The sequence below is a fragment of the Jaculus jaculus genome, chromosome X, assembly GCF_020740685.1.
Source record: "Jaculus jaculus isolate mJacJac1 chromosome X, mJacJac1.mat.Y.cur, whole genome shotgun sequence".
In the NCBI taxonomy this organism is placed as follows: domain Eukaryota; kingdom Metazoa; phylum Chordata; class Mammalia; order Rodentia; family Dipodidae; genus Jaculus; species Jaculus jaculus.
This window is the reverse complement of record NC_059125.1, coordinates 131,628,307-131,643,074: the sequence shown is the minus strand read 5'-3', so window position 1 is coordinate 131,643,074 and position 14,768 is coordinate 131,628,307. Positions and strand designations below refer to the sequence as shown.

At 45.6% G+C, this 14,768-nt stretch overlaps 2 protein-coding genes across 3 annotated transcripts in view; both read left to right on the top strand.

The window, feature by feature from the left end:
* Window positions 1-14,768, top strand: part of Plac1 (placenta enriched 1) — a 65,624-nt gene that overhangs the window by 30,888 nt on the left and 19,968 nt on the right. The window lies entirely within an intron of this gene.
* LOC101600618 (small nuclear ribonucleoprotein G-like) lies at window positions 13,033-13,263 on the top strand. Its single transcript, XM_045140544.1, has one exon. It carries the CDS (start codon window positions 13,033-13,035, stop codon window positions 13,261-13,263), a length of 231 nt encoding a protein of 76 aa, XP_044996479.1.

Sequence of the window (14,768 nt, the reverse complement as noted above, 5' to 3'; positions counted from 1 at the left end):
TCCAAAACACAAGACTGTGTTGCAAACTCAATGACCCTCTTTCCAGCATTTCTTATATTCCACAATAGCAGGTAGGGTGCCAATTTGTTAATCCAGGGGGGAATAAAGCAGACTTTGAAGAACAGGACACTCCTTGGGCACACAGGCCCCTTCAAAAGAGTCTACATTCTTCCTGTTGCCCCAGAGCAGGTCAGCTGGCCCAATCTCAAAAGTTGTAATCTCTCAATTGTAGCTGAACGGGCACCAGTTCACCAAAAGATTTTTCTTTCTGTGCCATATCCCTCTGCTCACACCAGTTCATTTCTACTCAGAGCAACCCTGCACAACTTCTCAGGACATGGGCATAACATCAAGCTTTTCACACAAACTGCTAGTCCAGTCCAGGCAAAGCTCTTTCTCACTCTCATAAGCCAAACCTCACAGTCCATAGTTCTTACTGCATTCAGGTCTTTCAACTCTGACCAGAATAGTCCTTCAAGCTGTACTTACAGCACTGCAAGGCATCTCTTAGGCCAAGGTTTCAAATCCTCCCACATTCCTCTTGAAAATCAGCTCCAAAAGGCCAGGACCACACAGTCAGGTGTCTAGCAGCAACCCCACGCCTTGGTACCACTTCACTGTTGCAGTCAGGTTCAGCATTGCTGGCAGAAATCACCCAACCAAAAGCAGCTTCTGGGAAAAAGAGGTTTATTTTGACTTACAGGCTTGAGGTGGTAACTCCATGATGCAGGGGAAAACGATGGCATGAGCAGAGGGTGGACCCTGGCCAACATAAGTTGGACAACTATAACAGGAGAGTGTGCCAAACACTGGCAGGGGAAAACTGGCTATAACACCCATAAGCCCACCCCCAACAATACACTGCCTCCTGGACGTGTTAATTCCCAAATCTCCATCAGCTGGGAACCTAGCATTCAGAACACCTAAGTTGATGGAGGGACACCTGAATCAAACCACCACACCCATGAAAGAAGATAAACTTAATTTGTATTGATTTTCCTCTCATAGAACAGGAAAACATTGGCTAGCCTATTTATTATGGCATTGGATAAGACAAAATAGATGTGGGAATGTTCTGGAACTAAAAGAGTTGTTCACCTACACAGGAGAAAATCCCAAGGCTCAAATGTTCAGCATCCAAAACTGTGGACATCAGCATTCATGTATAAATTATTGGGGGCGGGAGTTCTTTCCACCTACCAAGGATCCCTTGAAATTATCCAGTAGGTTGATGAAATGTCTGCTAGATTAGCGTGCCAGTGCCCACGTGTAGATAATCAAGGACTGGCATCTGTACAAAATCAAGGTTTCCCTCACCTGTATCTACTGCCTCCAAAGGAAAGTGGGTAGGGAGAGCGAGCATAGATTTGAGAGGTGACCCTACTTTGGACTTTGATGTTGGCCCCCAATGCTCCTATTTAATCTTCATGCACATTGAAACCCTCCCCACTAGGAAGCGCTGACTCCCCCAGTGGGAGTTCCTGAGGGTTTCTCATATTCCAAGTCAGTACAATCCAGGAACAAGTCGAACCTGTTCAGGCCTTCACACGTCAGCTTGCCTTTTCTTTTCTTCTCAGGACACAATTCAGCCCCAAGGTCATCAAGGCTTCCCCTATATCCTCACCCGGGTCCCTTATGGGACATCAGGTCTTTTGTGACTGAGTTCCCTGCTCAATCCCCAAGTGACAATGAACACTGCTCTCCTTACAAATCACCCGCCAACTTTCCCTTGTCTGGTGTTGCATTGAATCAGCTTTTCCCCCTGGGTCCTCCACTAAGCCAGATAGACGCCCCAGCTGCTCTTCTGCTCTCCACAGCTCTGGGTTCAATGCCTCCCTCCTCCCAACAGCCTCCTGCTGACTTTCTCCAGCATGGATTTTTCCCATCTTTAAGTAGGTCCCAGGTTCCCAATGCCCGTTGCTACCATGCCTTGGTCTAAGCCTTTTCTTCATAGTCACTTCACCCGACATCAGCTCTGGTCCCTTCTCTACCCCTCCTGCTGGCCCCTTGCCCACCAGCAATTTCCAGCGGGTTTCTGGGATCACCTTAGCCTCCTCTAATGGATGGCCTAACTCCAAGATACAAAGAACAGAGCAAGGGTCTAAGGGAAAAAATGTGTACACATGGATTTACTGTTCCTGCCTAATTGCATTTTGGTACTTGTTACCGGCTATATATTTTTTTAACAATTATATATTTTACTGAAAAGATTGCATACATTGTATAAATAACTAAAAGAAAGGAATATGTTTCCCAGCACACATAAAAATGATGAATGTTTACAGAGATAGAAACGCTAAGTGTCCTGATTTAATCATTATGCATTATACGCATGTTTGGGATTGCCACATTGTGCTCCATAAAGTATGTACGGTTTAAGAAGTAATCAAAAAGTTAAAATGCAAGATACAAATGTTACAGAATTTTAAAGGTGAGAACAGTTTTCAGAGGAAAAAAAAAAAAAAACACCAGCCAGAGTTGAGGTAGCTAATCAAATCATAACCAAAGAAAATCTATTCGAAGGCATCTCCTAACACGTCCCTGTGCACATACCCGATGTATGTGAGCCTTGTTTAAAGCGCTCCGAGGGAGGAGATGAGAGCCAGAGCCTTATAAATCGGACTTTTCTAGAGTCAACCACATTTTTTTTTTCTAAGCAGGGAGGAAAACTGTCCCAGTTCATAAAAACAAGAAATATGTTGACAGTTGTGTGTGTGTGTGTGTGTGTGTTTTTTTTTTTCCTGCGTGAAACTTGCCCCTTTTATAGCTTGGAGGTTAAGAAGGGAGAAGGAAAGAACAACCTGGATTTTTACCCCCAGCCCCTCCCTACCCTGCCCGATTGAAACACTGCATGTGTCATAAATAACCTGATGAGGCCCCAAGGCCCTGTCAGAGGCCATCCTAACAAACAAGTGAATAAAGAGATAAAGGGAACATGGGACATCTTGCTGGCGCCACTCCTTCCCCTTAACTGTTTCTCCCCCCCCCCCCCCCGTACTAGGGATTGAACCTAGGGCCTCTAACATGCTAGGCAAGCGCTCTACCACTAAGAGATATCCCAACCGTCTCTTAAACATTTTTTTCCCCTTTTTGGACATGGGCTCCCAAAGTTGTCCAGGCTGGCCTTGAACTCACTCTGTAGCTCAGGCAGGCCTTGAACTTATGATCCTCCTGCAGGCCTGAGCCCCTCCATGCCTAGATCTTCTTTCCATGAAAATGGCTGGGAAGAAATGAAGGATTTAAAGAGCCATCCAGGGTTGGAGAGATGGCTTAGCGGTTTAAGGCACTTGCCTGTAAAGCCAAAAGGACCTCATTTCAATTCCCCAGGACCCACATAAGCCAAATGCACAAAGTGGCACATGTGCCTGGAGTTCGTTTGCAGTGGCTGGAAGCCCTGGTGCACCCATTCTCTCTCTCTCTCTCACCTTCTTTCTCTCTCTCAAATAAATAAAAACAAAATATTAAAGGGCCATCCAAGCCAGGCATGGTGGCACACGCCTTTAATTCCAGCACTAGGGAGGCAGAGGTAGAAGGATCATCATGAGTTCGAGTCCATGCTGAGACTGTATAGTAAATTCCAGGTCAGCCTGGGCTAGAGTGAAACCCTACCTCGAAAAAAACAAACAGAAAAAAAAAGTGCCATCCAGATAGTGAAGTGGAAGAGCACTTGCCTAGCATACATGAGACGTGGGGTTCCTACCTTAGTGCCACAAATAAGATAAAGTAAGACGAAAGGAAATAAACAGTAGAGCTGCTTCTTCCTGGAGTTCCTGAGTCATAACAGTGTCCAAAGGAGGAAGGCTCAGGAGGGAATTTCTGCCTTCTGTGGGGAAAGAACTAGCTCTGGAGGATATCAATCTAGCCTTGAGTTCTAGTCTCTTTCTGAAGGATACTCTACCTGGTATGTCATCCAAGTACTCTGAGCCTCGACTTCTTTCCCTCTAACAGGGAATAACACTGCCTCTCCCTGAACACAGTGCAATGTCTGCTATCTTAATGTTTCTTTTATTTATTTATTTGAGAGAGATACAGAGGCAGATAGAATGGGTATACCAACTGTTGTAAACGAACTCCAGACACATGCACCACCTTGTGCCTCTGCCTAATGTGGGTCCTGGGGAATCGAACCTGGGTCCTTTGGCTTCGCAGGCAAACGCCTGAACTGCTCAGCCACCTCTCCAGACCATCTTAGGGTTTCTTTTTTTTTTTAATATAATTTTTTTTAATTTTTTTGTTCATTTTTTATTTATTTATTTGAGAGTGATAGAGAGAGAAAGAGGCAGATAGAGAGACAGAGAATGGGCGCGCCAGGGCCTCCAGCCACTGCAAACGAAATCCAGACGCATGCGTCCCTTGTGCATCTGGCTAACGTGGGACCTGGGGAACCGAGCCTCGAACCGGGGTCCTTAGGCTTCACAGGCAAGCGCTTAACTGCTAAGCCATCTCTCCAGCCCCATCTTAGTGTTTCTTAAATGTCAGCAAGGGAAAGGAGAAGAAGAAAGTGAGGAGATGACCTTGGATTCCTCTGAAGAAAAGGGACCCACCTGCCATCTGTCTCCTTCCCATGCTTCTGCCCTTCATAGCCCAATCCAAGGGTGACTTGCAGACCCCGAGGGTGAACAGCTGAGGCTTTGTTTCCCGATTCCTAGGTGTGCTCTCCTGTGTACCCAGGTGGCACGTTGCTCTCGCCTGCTGCAATTACCCAATGGCTTTGAGGGAAGTGCTGGATATTTTTTTTTTCTTCAAATGAAGCCTGCGCTTGTATTTGCCCACAGTAGATTTTTAAACTACAGAAGATGCTGAGCTTGTTTACTAAATAAATATGTGTGTTTGCATCGATTTGTCATCTCCTCCCTGGCAGATGCCTTTCCTCCCACCCTGGCCAAGGGCTTCAAAAGAACGATGAATTGTGGGGTAGGAAAATGCAAGTTTGTTGGTCTTCTTGGACCCACTAATTATTTACAGAGCACAGGATTTACAGTCAGGAAGGATTTTTTTTTTAAAAAAAAACAGAAATGGGTAAATCCTAGATGCTCTCTATGTATACAAACCTCCTTTCCAACAGTTATGAAAGAACATTTTAAAGTTTAAATGAAAGCCCTGTTAGCAGGACATTCTCCACACTAAGTTCCATCAGGGCATCACACTGAGAGGAAGGAGATCGCATGGAATTGCTACTTTTGGGCCCCAGATTCTCAGTAATGCTGTGACATGGGAAATGGGGGAAAGCTCTTTCTGCGCCCCTCTTTCACTCTCTGGATTCCTTATAGCTGTGAAGTCCAAGCATAAACTAAACATATACCTGTGGACAAAATTCAATCCAGGGTCAATGTGAGACTGGTCAGTTTCGTACAGAAGGCCAGGTTTCAACTCTGCCCTCTTCCAGCAGCTGCTCGGCACCAGCTGCATAACCCAGCTGCCACCACCCTCAGGGTCTGTGCCTCAGGCCAGTGTTACACACACACACACACACACACACACACACACACACACACACACACACACGGTCTGGGGCTCCTTCTCTCATGTATTAGCTGCAGCTAGCCATGCCAGAAGTTAGCTCTGGTTTTTTTACCCCTATTTTTTAATCTTAACAGTGTAAGGGTAACAAATAGGTATCCCTCACTCTCCGCATGTGTGGAATGAGATAAAACCATGAAAAAAGAAAGTTTGCTGAGTCAGATCCCCAGAACTCGATCCAGCCAGAAGCGATGAGAATGTGGAAGCAATCAAGAAGTCACATGTGTTACAAAGGTCTGGCTTAATGGTTCTCTTGAAAGTATTTTTAAAATGGTAAACTTCAGAATGAAGAGTGGAATGCTCACCCTCTTTTTCCAGTTCCCTGTTGTTTTTTATTTGGGGAAAGGATGTTTTGCAGAATTTGTGGGTAACAGGGGATTGGGGTGAAATTGAGGCTAGCAGTTCACAGGGAGCAGGAGGCAGAGTCAAGCCTCCAGGATCTGAATTTGCCACTGCGTATGTGTTGAAAGGTCATCTCACAGGCAATTAGATTAAATGTATATTAATTTTCTAGCAATGCCGTATGAAAATCAGCACATCCGATAAAATATTTAACACCCAGGAAAAGCCAAATGCATCTTCCACATGTGTGTCCTCAAGTAGTGGTTTTCTGGAAGGAGAGCTGATTTGAAACAAATGTCAGAACAGAAGTTGAGCTTATGAAGGACACTGAGAAACCGCAGCCCTAAGCCATTGCGTGTCAAGAGTGTGCTCCTCAGCCTCAGACCCCTCGAAGTTAGCAGGCTCACCAGTGCCCGTGTCCATCCACCTGTGTGTATGGGGGTCTTCGCTTGTTTGCAAACCCCTCACAGCAAAACCTGGTGGTCATATTGCTTGCATGTGCTCCATGAAAAGTGGAGGCAGATTCACGAATCCATTACCTGACACACTGCTGCTTGGTCTCCAGACAAGAAGAGACTCTCCCGGGCTGGAGACATGGCTTAGCCATTAAGGCGCTTGCCTGCAAAGCCAAAGGACCCAGGTTCTATTCTCCAGGACCCACATAAAACCAGATGCACCAAGTGGCGCATGCATCTAGAGTTTCTTTGCAGTGGCTGGAGGCACCGGAGTGCTCTCCATCTCAAATAATGTTTTTTAAAAAAATTAAAGAAGGAAATCTCCAAGCGCTGCATTGGATTATATCTGGATATGCTTTGAGGAGCTGCCCCAGAGTACCATTAGAAGGAAGCTCTGTTTTCTGCCTGCCAGTGAGACATCCAGTGCTCCAAACGCAATGTAGCCCCCCACCCAAACTTCGAGGTAGATATCTCCCAGGGGCCTTGTCATGTGTCACATGTGGCCTTTGCAAAAAGGAGATAGTTGGGTAGGTAGGGGAGCACCCCCCCAAGATAGGATTCCTGGAGGCACCCTCAGGGAAAGTCTGCCACCGCTGTCAGTTCGTTCCCTCCCTCCCTCCCTCCCCTGGATGCCTGCTTGCCGCCGCCTGTCTTTTTTCATTCACTTGTACATACATTCCTGTAGTGTTGACCGAACACCTATTTCAGGCAGGAGCCAGGGCAGGAATATACAGAAGACGTTTGTTTTCTCCTCTCTCTTTCAATGGGTCTTCTCTCCTCTCTCTCCCCATAATTCAGTGGTAACAGGGCTGGATTGGAGGAATATCCAAATTTTGTCTGTGTAGGAAACCTCTGCGCCAGGAATTTTCAACAACCCCCAGAGAGAGAGTGGCAGATTGATGATGCTAGTTGTGACTGACTGGAGAGGAAGGGGAAAGCTAGGACGAGGTTCAGCTCTACAGCACGCAGTCTGCCTGAGCCCATTCTATAGCTCTCACTGATAGGACACTTGTTCTGTGCCAGGCACTGTAACGGGGATTCTCATAACTCCCTTCCGTCCACCAGTCCTGTGAGGCCACGGTTACTATAAAACTGTTTTATATGAGGGAGAAGGCACTTACCCAGAGTGATATAGAAAGTAACAACAATAGCCAGGCGTGGTGGCGCATGCCTTTAATCCCAGCACTTGGGAGGCAGAGGTAGGAGGATCGCCATGAGTTCGAGGCCACCCTGAGACTCCATAGTGAATTCCAGGTCAGCCTGGGCTAGAGTGAGACCCTACCTCAAAAAACCAAAAAAAAAAAAAAAAAAAAAAAAGAAAGAAAGTAACAACAGGGCTGGAGAGATGGCTTAGCAGTTAAGTGCTTGCCTGTGAAGCCTAAGGACCCTGGTTCGAGGCTCAATTCCCCAGGACCCACGTTATCCAGATGCACAAGGGGGCGCACGCATCTGGAGTTCATTTGCAGCGGCTGGAGGCCTGGGTGCGCCCGTTCTCTCTTTCTCTCTTTCTCTCTCTGTCACTCTCAAATAAATAAATAAAAGTAAAACAAGAAAATAACAACAGCCACACTATTTGAGCTTAAGTCTGTATGCGTACCTAATAAACCTGAGCTCTTTGGGGTGTAGGTTTGGGGGACAGGATCGCACTGTGGATCCCAAGCCAGCCTCAAAATCATGGTTTTCCTGCCTTAACCTTCCTCAATATTGGGATGTTTAGGCATGTGCAACCATACTGAAGTTAAAGTTTTTTTTTTATGGTTTGAAGTTAAAGTTTTTAAGTGTGTTTGTTTTCTTGGGGTGCTGGTGGTCAAACCCAGGGTCTTGCACGTGCTATGCAAGCCTTGTGCCCCTGAGCTACATCCTAGGCTTACCTGAGATGTGTTTAATGCCTGGGCATAAGCATGACAGTTCAGTCCTTCAGTGGCTTTTGTATGGAAAGATGGCACGTTGAATGAGACTAGACTGCGTTTTACTAGCTGGATAGTTTGGGTATGACTTGCTAAGCACTGTATAAAGTGAGGAAAATAGCAGTACTTCACAGGGCTGTGGGGATTATGAACTGAAACCATGATGTGAAAACTGTTAGAATCATTTCTGACATATAAGCTCTCAATAAGTGTTAGTTATAATGAAAAATGCATTCATTTATATCTCTGGTAACTCACATTTTAAAGATTCAGATGTGGTTTAGTGTTAACTGGAAATACATTAAGAGTTTATAAAAAGTGTCCTGAGGGCTGGAGAGATGGCTTGGTGGTTAAGGTGCTTGCCTGCAAAGCCAGAGGACCCAAGTTTAAGGACACATGCAAGCCAGATGTACAAGGTGGCACGTGTGTCTAGAGTTCGTTTGCAGTGGCTAGATGCCCTGGTGTGCCCATTCTCTTTCTCCCTCTTTCTCTGTCTGTCTCTCTCTCTCTCTCTCAAATAAATAAATAAAAATCCAAAAGGTGTTATGAATGCTACTTTTTGAAGAGCAGTTTAGTTGTACCTCTACATACAACAATAACAAATTTAATGATAACACTGGTTAAGCATTTATGCATCAGGAACTACACTAAAGAAACTGGCTGGGCCAGGCGTGGTGGTGCACGCCTTTAATCCCAGCACTCAGGAGGCAGAGGTAGGAAGATCGCCATAAGTTTGAGGCCACCCTGAGACTACAGAGTGAATTCCAGGTCAGCCTGGACCAGAGCAAGACCCTACCTCGAAAAACCAAAAATAAAAATAAAAAAGCAGCTGGGGGCCAGGAGGGATGACTTAGCAGTTGTTTGTCTGCAAAGCCAAAGGACCCAGGTTTGATTCCCCAGGACCCATGTAAGCCAGATGCACAAGAAGGCACACGCGTCTAGAGTTTGTTTGCAGTGGCTGGAGCCCTGGCACGTCCATCCTCTCTCTCTCCCTCCCTCTCTTTCTCTCTGTCAAATAAATAAATAAATAAAGAGTCTGGGCATGGTGGCTTATGCCGGCAGTCTCAGCACTTGAGAGGTTGAGACAGAATTGCGGCAAGTTCAAACCTGAGCTACAAAGTAAGTTCCAGAGCAACTTGGGCTCAGAATGAGATCCTGCATCCAAAGAAAAAGAAAAAGAAAATGGTTTGGAGAAAGCACTTGCAAGCATGAGGACCTGAGTTTAGATCCCTAGAACCCAGACAAAATGCCAGGTGTGGTGGTTCAAACCACCACAACACACACACACATACATACGTACATGCATGCACAAAAACCTATGCTAAACAGTTTTCCATTCAAGTTCCATTTCATAATCACAACAACCCTACCCAGTATTATTATTGGGCCTGTTATTAACTCATTTTATAATGGAAGATTCATAGAATTTTAATGCAAAGTCAAACCCTTGTTTGTACTTGTACTTAGAAATAGCAAATGTTATTTAAAACTTGGCTTTTAAAAATAGCCCCCAGGTCTACATCCCCCACAAGCCAAATCCCCAGAAGAGAGTCTAAAATAGAAGGCCTCCCTGGAAATCCATTGCTTTTATAAATAACAATAAACTGGCCCTTGGGGAAGTGTTGCAGATTTCCCTGATAATTACAGCAACCCTTCCTCCTTTTTGTTTTATAAAGCAGGGTCTCATCCTAGCCTAGGTTGACCTGGAACTCAGTCTATAGCCGCAGACTGGCCTCGAACTCACAGCAGTCCTCCTACCTCAACCTCCCAAGCACTGGCAGTAAAGGTTGTGTCACCATGCCCAGCTTCTCTTTCTGGTGTGTGTGTGTGTGTGTGTGTGTGTGTGTGTATGTGTGTGTTGTGTGTCCGTGTGTATAAATGTGGGTACACGTGTGCCACGGTGCACTTATAAAGGCCAGAAGACAACTTCAAGTGTTCACCCTTGCCTTCTACCTTGTTTCAAAGCAAGGTCTCTCCTGGTGTCTGCTATATTCACCAAGATAGCTGACCCACGGGCTTTGGGATTCTCCTGCCTCCTCCTGTTCTCTGTAGGCACGCTGGGACGCCTGTGCTCTGTGTCCAGTTCTGCGCGGTTTCTGAGGGCCCAAACTCACTCCCCATGGAGCCGTCTCCCTGGCCTCTTCCTATTTCTTAAGTTATATTTTCCCTTCCCTGGCTCAGTAACACAAATATGACCAACGTCAAGGCAGCTTCCATTTTGTGCCAAGAATTTCTCTTGCCGGTTTCCAGGCAAATGAAGGAAAAAGGAGTGTCTGAGTTGCCTCCCCATCCTCTATTTGGGGTCATGCCATTTGAAAAGTGATTCAATTTCAACTCTAGGAAGTCAGGGGGATAAAAGGGAGTCTGAACAACCCGTAGAGAGAGCATCTGTTTTAATCTCTGCCCCAGTATGCCACACTAGCCCCTGGATTTGTGAGAGGCTTGCCTTCCACACTACATGGCAGGGACTTCTAATGGGCCTGCGCTTCTGGTTTCAATACCCTAGTCTTGATTTCTAACAGGTGGGTGCTACAGTTGTTCAGCCCTTGATAGGAGCCAAGTTCATGGCTCAAACAATATAGGATTCTTCATAAAGAGCCTGTGAAACCACAAGATGCTATTCATGGGGGATTAAGCTCCACTCCTTTCTCCATTACCTTCAACTAGTGATTTTGAGCAGGAATGAAGAGGGCCTTGGTTCTGTTGCTTTCTGCATCGTCACTAAGTGGGCTCTTCTTCTGAAAGTGAGTCCTAAAATGGGTTTGGAAACCCACCTCATGTCCGAATACAAGGGCTGCCCAGCTCTGACTGTTTGGAATCCAGCACTAATGAGCCGTCACCCACTGACTCAGCTGTATGGCTATTGATATGCCTCCCCTCCCCCTCACCCAATCCCTGCCTCTGGGGATCATTGGGACTAGGTGATTTTCCACTCTGTGAGAAATGTAGAATCTGTGGTATCCCCTTGTTTCCCGCAGAAAACTTTGTTGGCTAAATGAGCAGACCATTCTTTTTAATTTATTCATTTTTAAATTATTTATTTATTTATTTACTTATTTGAGAGCGACAGACACAGAGAGAAAGACAGATAGAGGGAGAGAGAGAGAATGGGCGCGCCAGGGCTTCCAGCCTCTGCAAACGAACTCCAGACGCGTGCGCCCCCTTGTGCATCTGTCTAACGTGGGACCTGGGGAACCGAGCCTCGAACCGGGGTCCTTAGGCTTCACAGGCAAGCGCTTAACTGCTAAGCCATCTCTCCAGCCCTTAATTTATTTATTTACGAAAGAGAGAGCAAATGGGCACACCAGGGCCACTAACCACTGCCAGTGAATTACAGATACATGTGCCACCAAGGACATCTGTCTTACGTTGGTTCTAGGGAATCAAACCTAGGCCCTCAGGCTTCGCGGGCAAATGCCTTTAACAGCTAATCCATCTCTCCAGCTCCCAGACCCTTCTTCATATTTGGAGTTGCCATATCTGGTGGCTTTTTATAGACACCTTACACGTTTCCCTTGTCAACATAGGTTGGGAAGGTCTGAGTATCCAGCATATCCCAAAGTTGATTATATTCTGAGTGTGCATGCAGTGCATGGAATAAATGTGTCATGGAGACAGGGAGTGACTTCATGCTCTTAATAAGTCTCGGGTGCAAGGTGTAAGAAAATATCAACTTGGAGTTATCCACACTAGTTTTGGATTCTGTCTCTCCTTCATTACCTCGGCTTTTCTCTTTCCCACACTTAAAAAGCTAGTAGTTTACTTATCACCTTATACTCTGCTATACCCATCCATAACCCATGCCTCTTGTTTTTGAACACCTTCCCCGTGTTGCCGTACACTAGAAAGGGAATTAGGGATGTTCCAAGAGCTTTGTGCATCCTTCCCATCCTGCTTCTCCTAGCTTTGTATCTTTAGGAAGTTTTCTCACCGGTCTGCGCCTCAGTTTCTTAATACTAGCACAGCTCACATAAGGTTGCACTAGAAATTCAATGAGATTGTGCACATTGAACCTTAGCGTGGTGCCTTATTAAGTTCATTCCCTTCCTTCTGCAAGAGAGTCTTTCTATAGGCAGACAGCTGCCTCTGAGGAACAAGCAGACTTGTATAACGTGTGGACTCAGTTTCCATCTTTGCATGTCACTTAGGGGTAAAATGAAGACATTTTTATTTTGTTTTTTTTTAATATTGTTTTTATTTTTATTTTTTCAAGGTAGGGTCTCACTCTGATCCAGGCTGACCTGGAATTAACTCTAGTCTCAGGGTGGCCTTGAACTCACAGTGATCCTCCTACCTCTGCCTCCCAAGTGCTGGGATTAAAGGCGTGCGCCACCACGCCCGGCAATATTGTTGATATTTTTTGAGGTAGGGTCTCACTCTAGCCCAGGCTGACCTAGAATTCACTCTGTAGTCTCAGGGTGGTCTCAGACTCACAGCGATCCTCCTACCTCTGCCTCCCAGTGCTGGGACTAAAGGCGTGTGCCACCACGCCCAGAAAGAAGACTTGTTATTCTTTTAATATTTTCACTTATTTATTGGGGGTGTGCCAGGGTCTCTTGCTACTGCAAATGAACTCCAGATGGCTGTGCCACTTTGGGCTTTACATCACTGTGGGAGCAATTGAAACCAGGCCAGCTGACTTTGCAAGCATGCACTTAACTGCTGAGGCATCTCCCCAGCCCAGGAAGACTTTTTAAATGGGGGTTTTGTTTTAGGGGATAGAAAAATATTATCTATCTCTATAAAAAATATCAAGGAGCGGCTGCAAACTCTGTGGTAAGGAGTGTGGATCCCACCAACAAGCGGCCATGAGCAAGACCCACCCTCCTGAGCTGAAGAAATTTATGGACAAGAAGTTATCAGTGAACTTAAATGGTGGCAGACATGTCCAAGGAATACTGTGGGGATTTGATCCCTTCATGAATCTTGTGATCAATGAATATGTGGAAATGGTAACCAGTGGGCAGAAAACTAATACTGGGATGGTGGTCATACGAGGAAATAGCATCATCATGTTGGAAGCCTTGGAACGAGTTTAAGCAGTGGTTTTTCAGAGGAATTCATGTCCCCTTCTCAAAAGGCCTATTTTATTATTGATGTGAAATCAGGTCATGTACATTTTCATATTAAACTTTTTGCAAAAAAGAAAGAAAATCAAGGAGGGCTTGGGAGATGGCTTAGCAATTAAGGTGCTTGCCTGCAAAGCCAAAGGATCCTGGTTCAATTCTCCAGGACCCACGTAAGCCAGATGCACAAGGAGGCGCATGCACCTGGAGTTCCTTTGCAGTGGCTGGAGGCCATGGTGTGCCCAGTCTTTGTCTCTCTCTCTCTCTCTCTCTAATAAATAAAATAAATAAATACACTAACAAATTATTTAAAAAATCAAGAAAATCATTGTGTGTGTGTGTGTGTGTGTGTGTGTGTGTGTGTGTGTGTTTCAAAATATCCAAGTGACCCATTTACCCTAAACTTCCTTCTTTCTGCTCTTCCACTGTGGAAAATGCTATAACCTGATAGAAGGCAGGCCACATGGGGAATGAAATAGCCCTCCTGCATCTCTGTCAACCCAATGTCAGTGGGGTGGGGTGGGTGGATTTAAGAGCTGCTGACTTGATCCAAGAAATTGCTGTGTTCAGTGCACTTCTGGGAAGTAGATTCTTTTCATGGGATGAGCGTTTGTCCTGGCACATCCCATTCTCTCGGCTTTTCTAGGAAAGCACAACGTATCTCACCCAGGTCCATTCTTCTGGCCTGGGATACAGACTTCACAAGAAAGCCTAAGAACAGCCTTTCTCCTGGCCTTTTCAAAGTTTGGTCTATCTAGAAAGCCCTACACTTGTCCCAGTGCTCCTTGCCATCTCAGAGCTTCTCTCACCTTCCCACAGAGATAGAACATTATTTCTAGAACCCTGCTGTGGCTTGTGCTTTGCTCAATTTCAATATCAATTCTGCCCTTTCTCCTAAATAACAGCCATCGGATGCTAAGGCGCATTTCCCCATGTATCTTAGAGCAGTAGTCCATAGGCCAAGCCGCTGCAGGACTTCCTTTCACAATGATGCATTCATAATAATGTCTTGCAATTGTGTATCCATCATAATGGGGGAAAGAAAACAAGCAGGCTGATGGAAAGGCCTGAGGCCCAAACTCACTTACCCAACCTTGATCTTGACCAAGGCCATCTGCCCTGCTGGGCCCTTATTTCCACACATTTAACATGTGGTGCCTGTCTTTGGGGACCTTACAAGACAGTCCCAAATAAGTCTTAAGTGGGATAACGAGAGGGAACATGCTGTATTGGCAGAGGGGATCTCTATACAAATAGAAGTTAACCAAAATAAGGGGAAATGCCATACTTTTGAAGTATGTTGCCATGTGCAATACATATATGACCAAATACACTTTTTAAAAAACATCTCTGGCCCAGCGTGGTGGCACACACCTTTAATCCTAGCACTTGGGAGGCAGAGGTAGGAGGACTGCTGTGAATTTGAGACCAGCCTGGAACTACAGAGTAAATTCCAGGTCAGCCTGAGCTAGAACAAG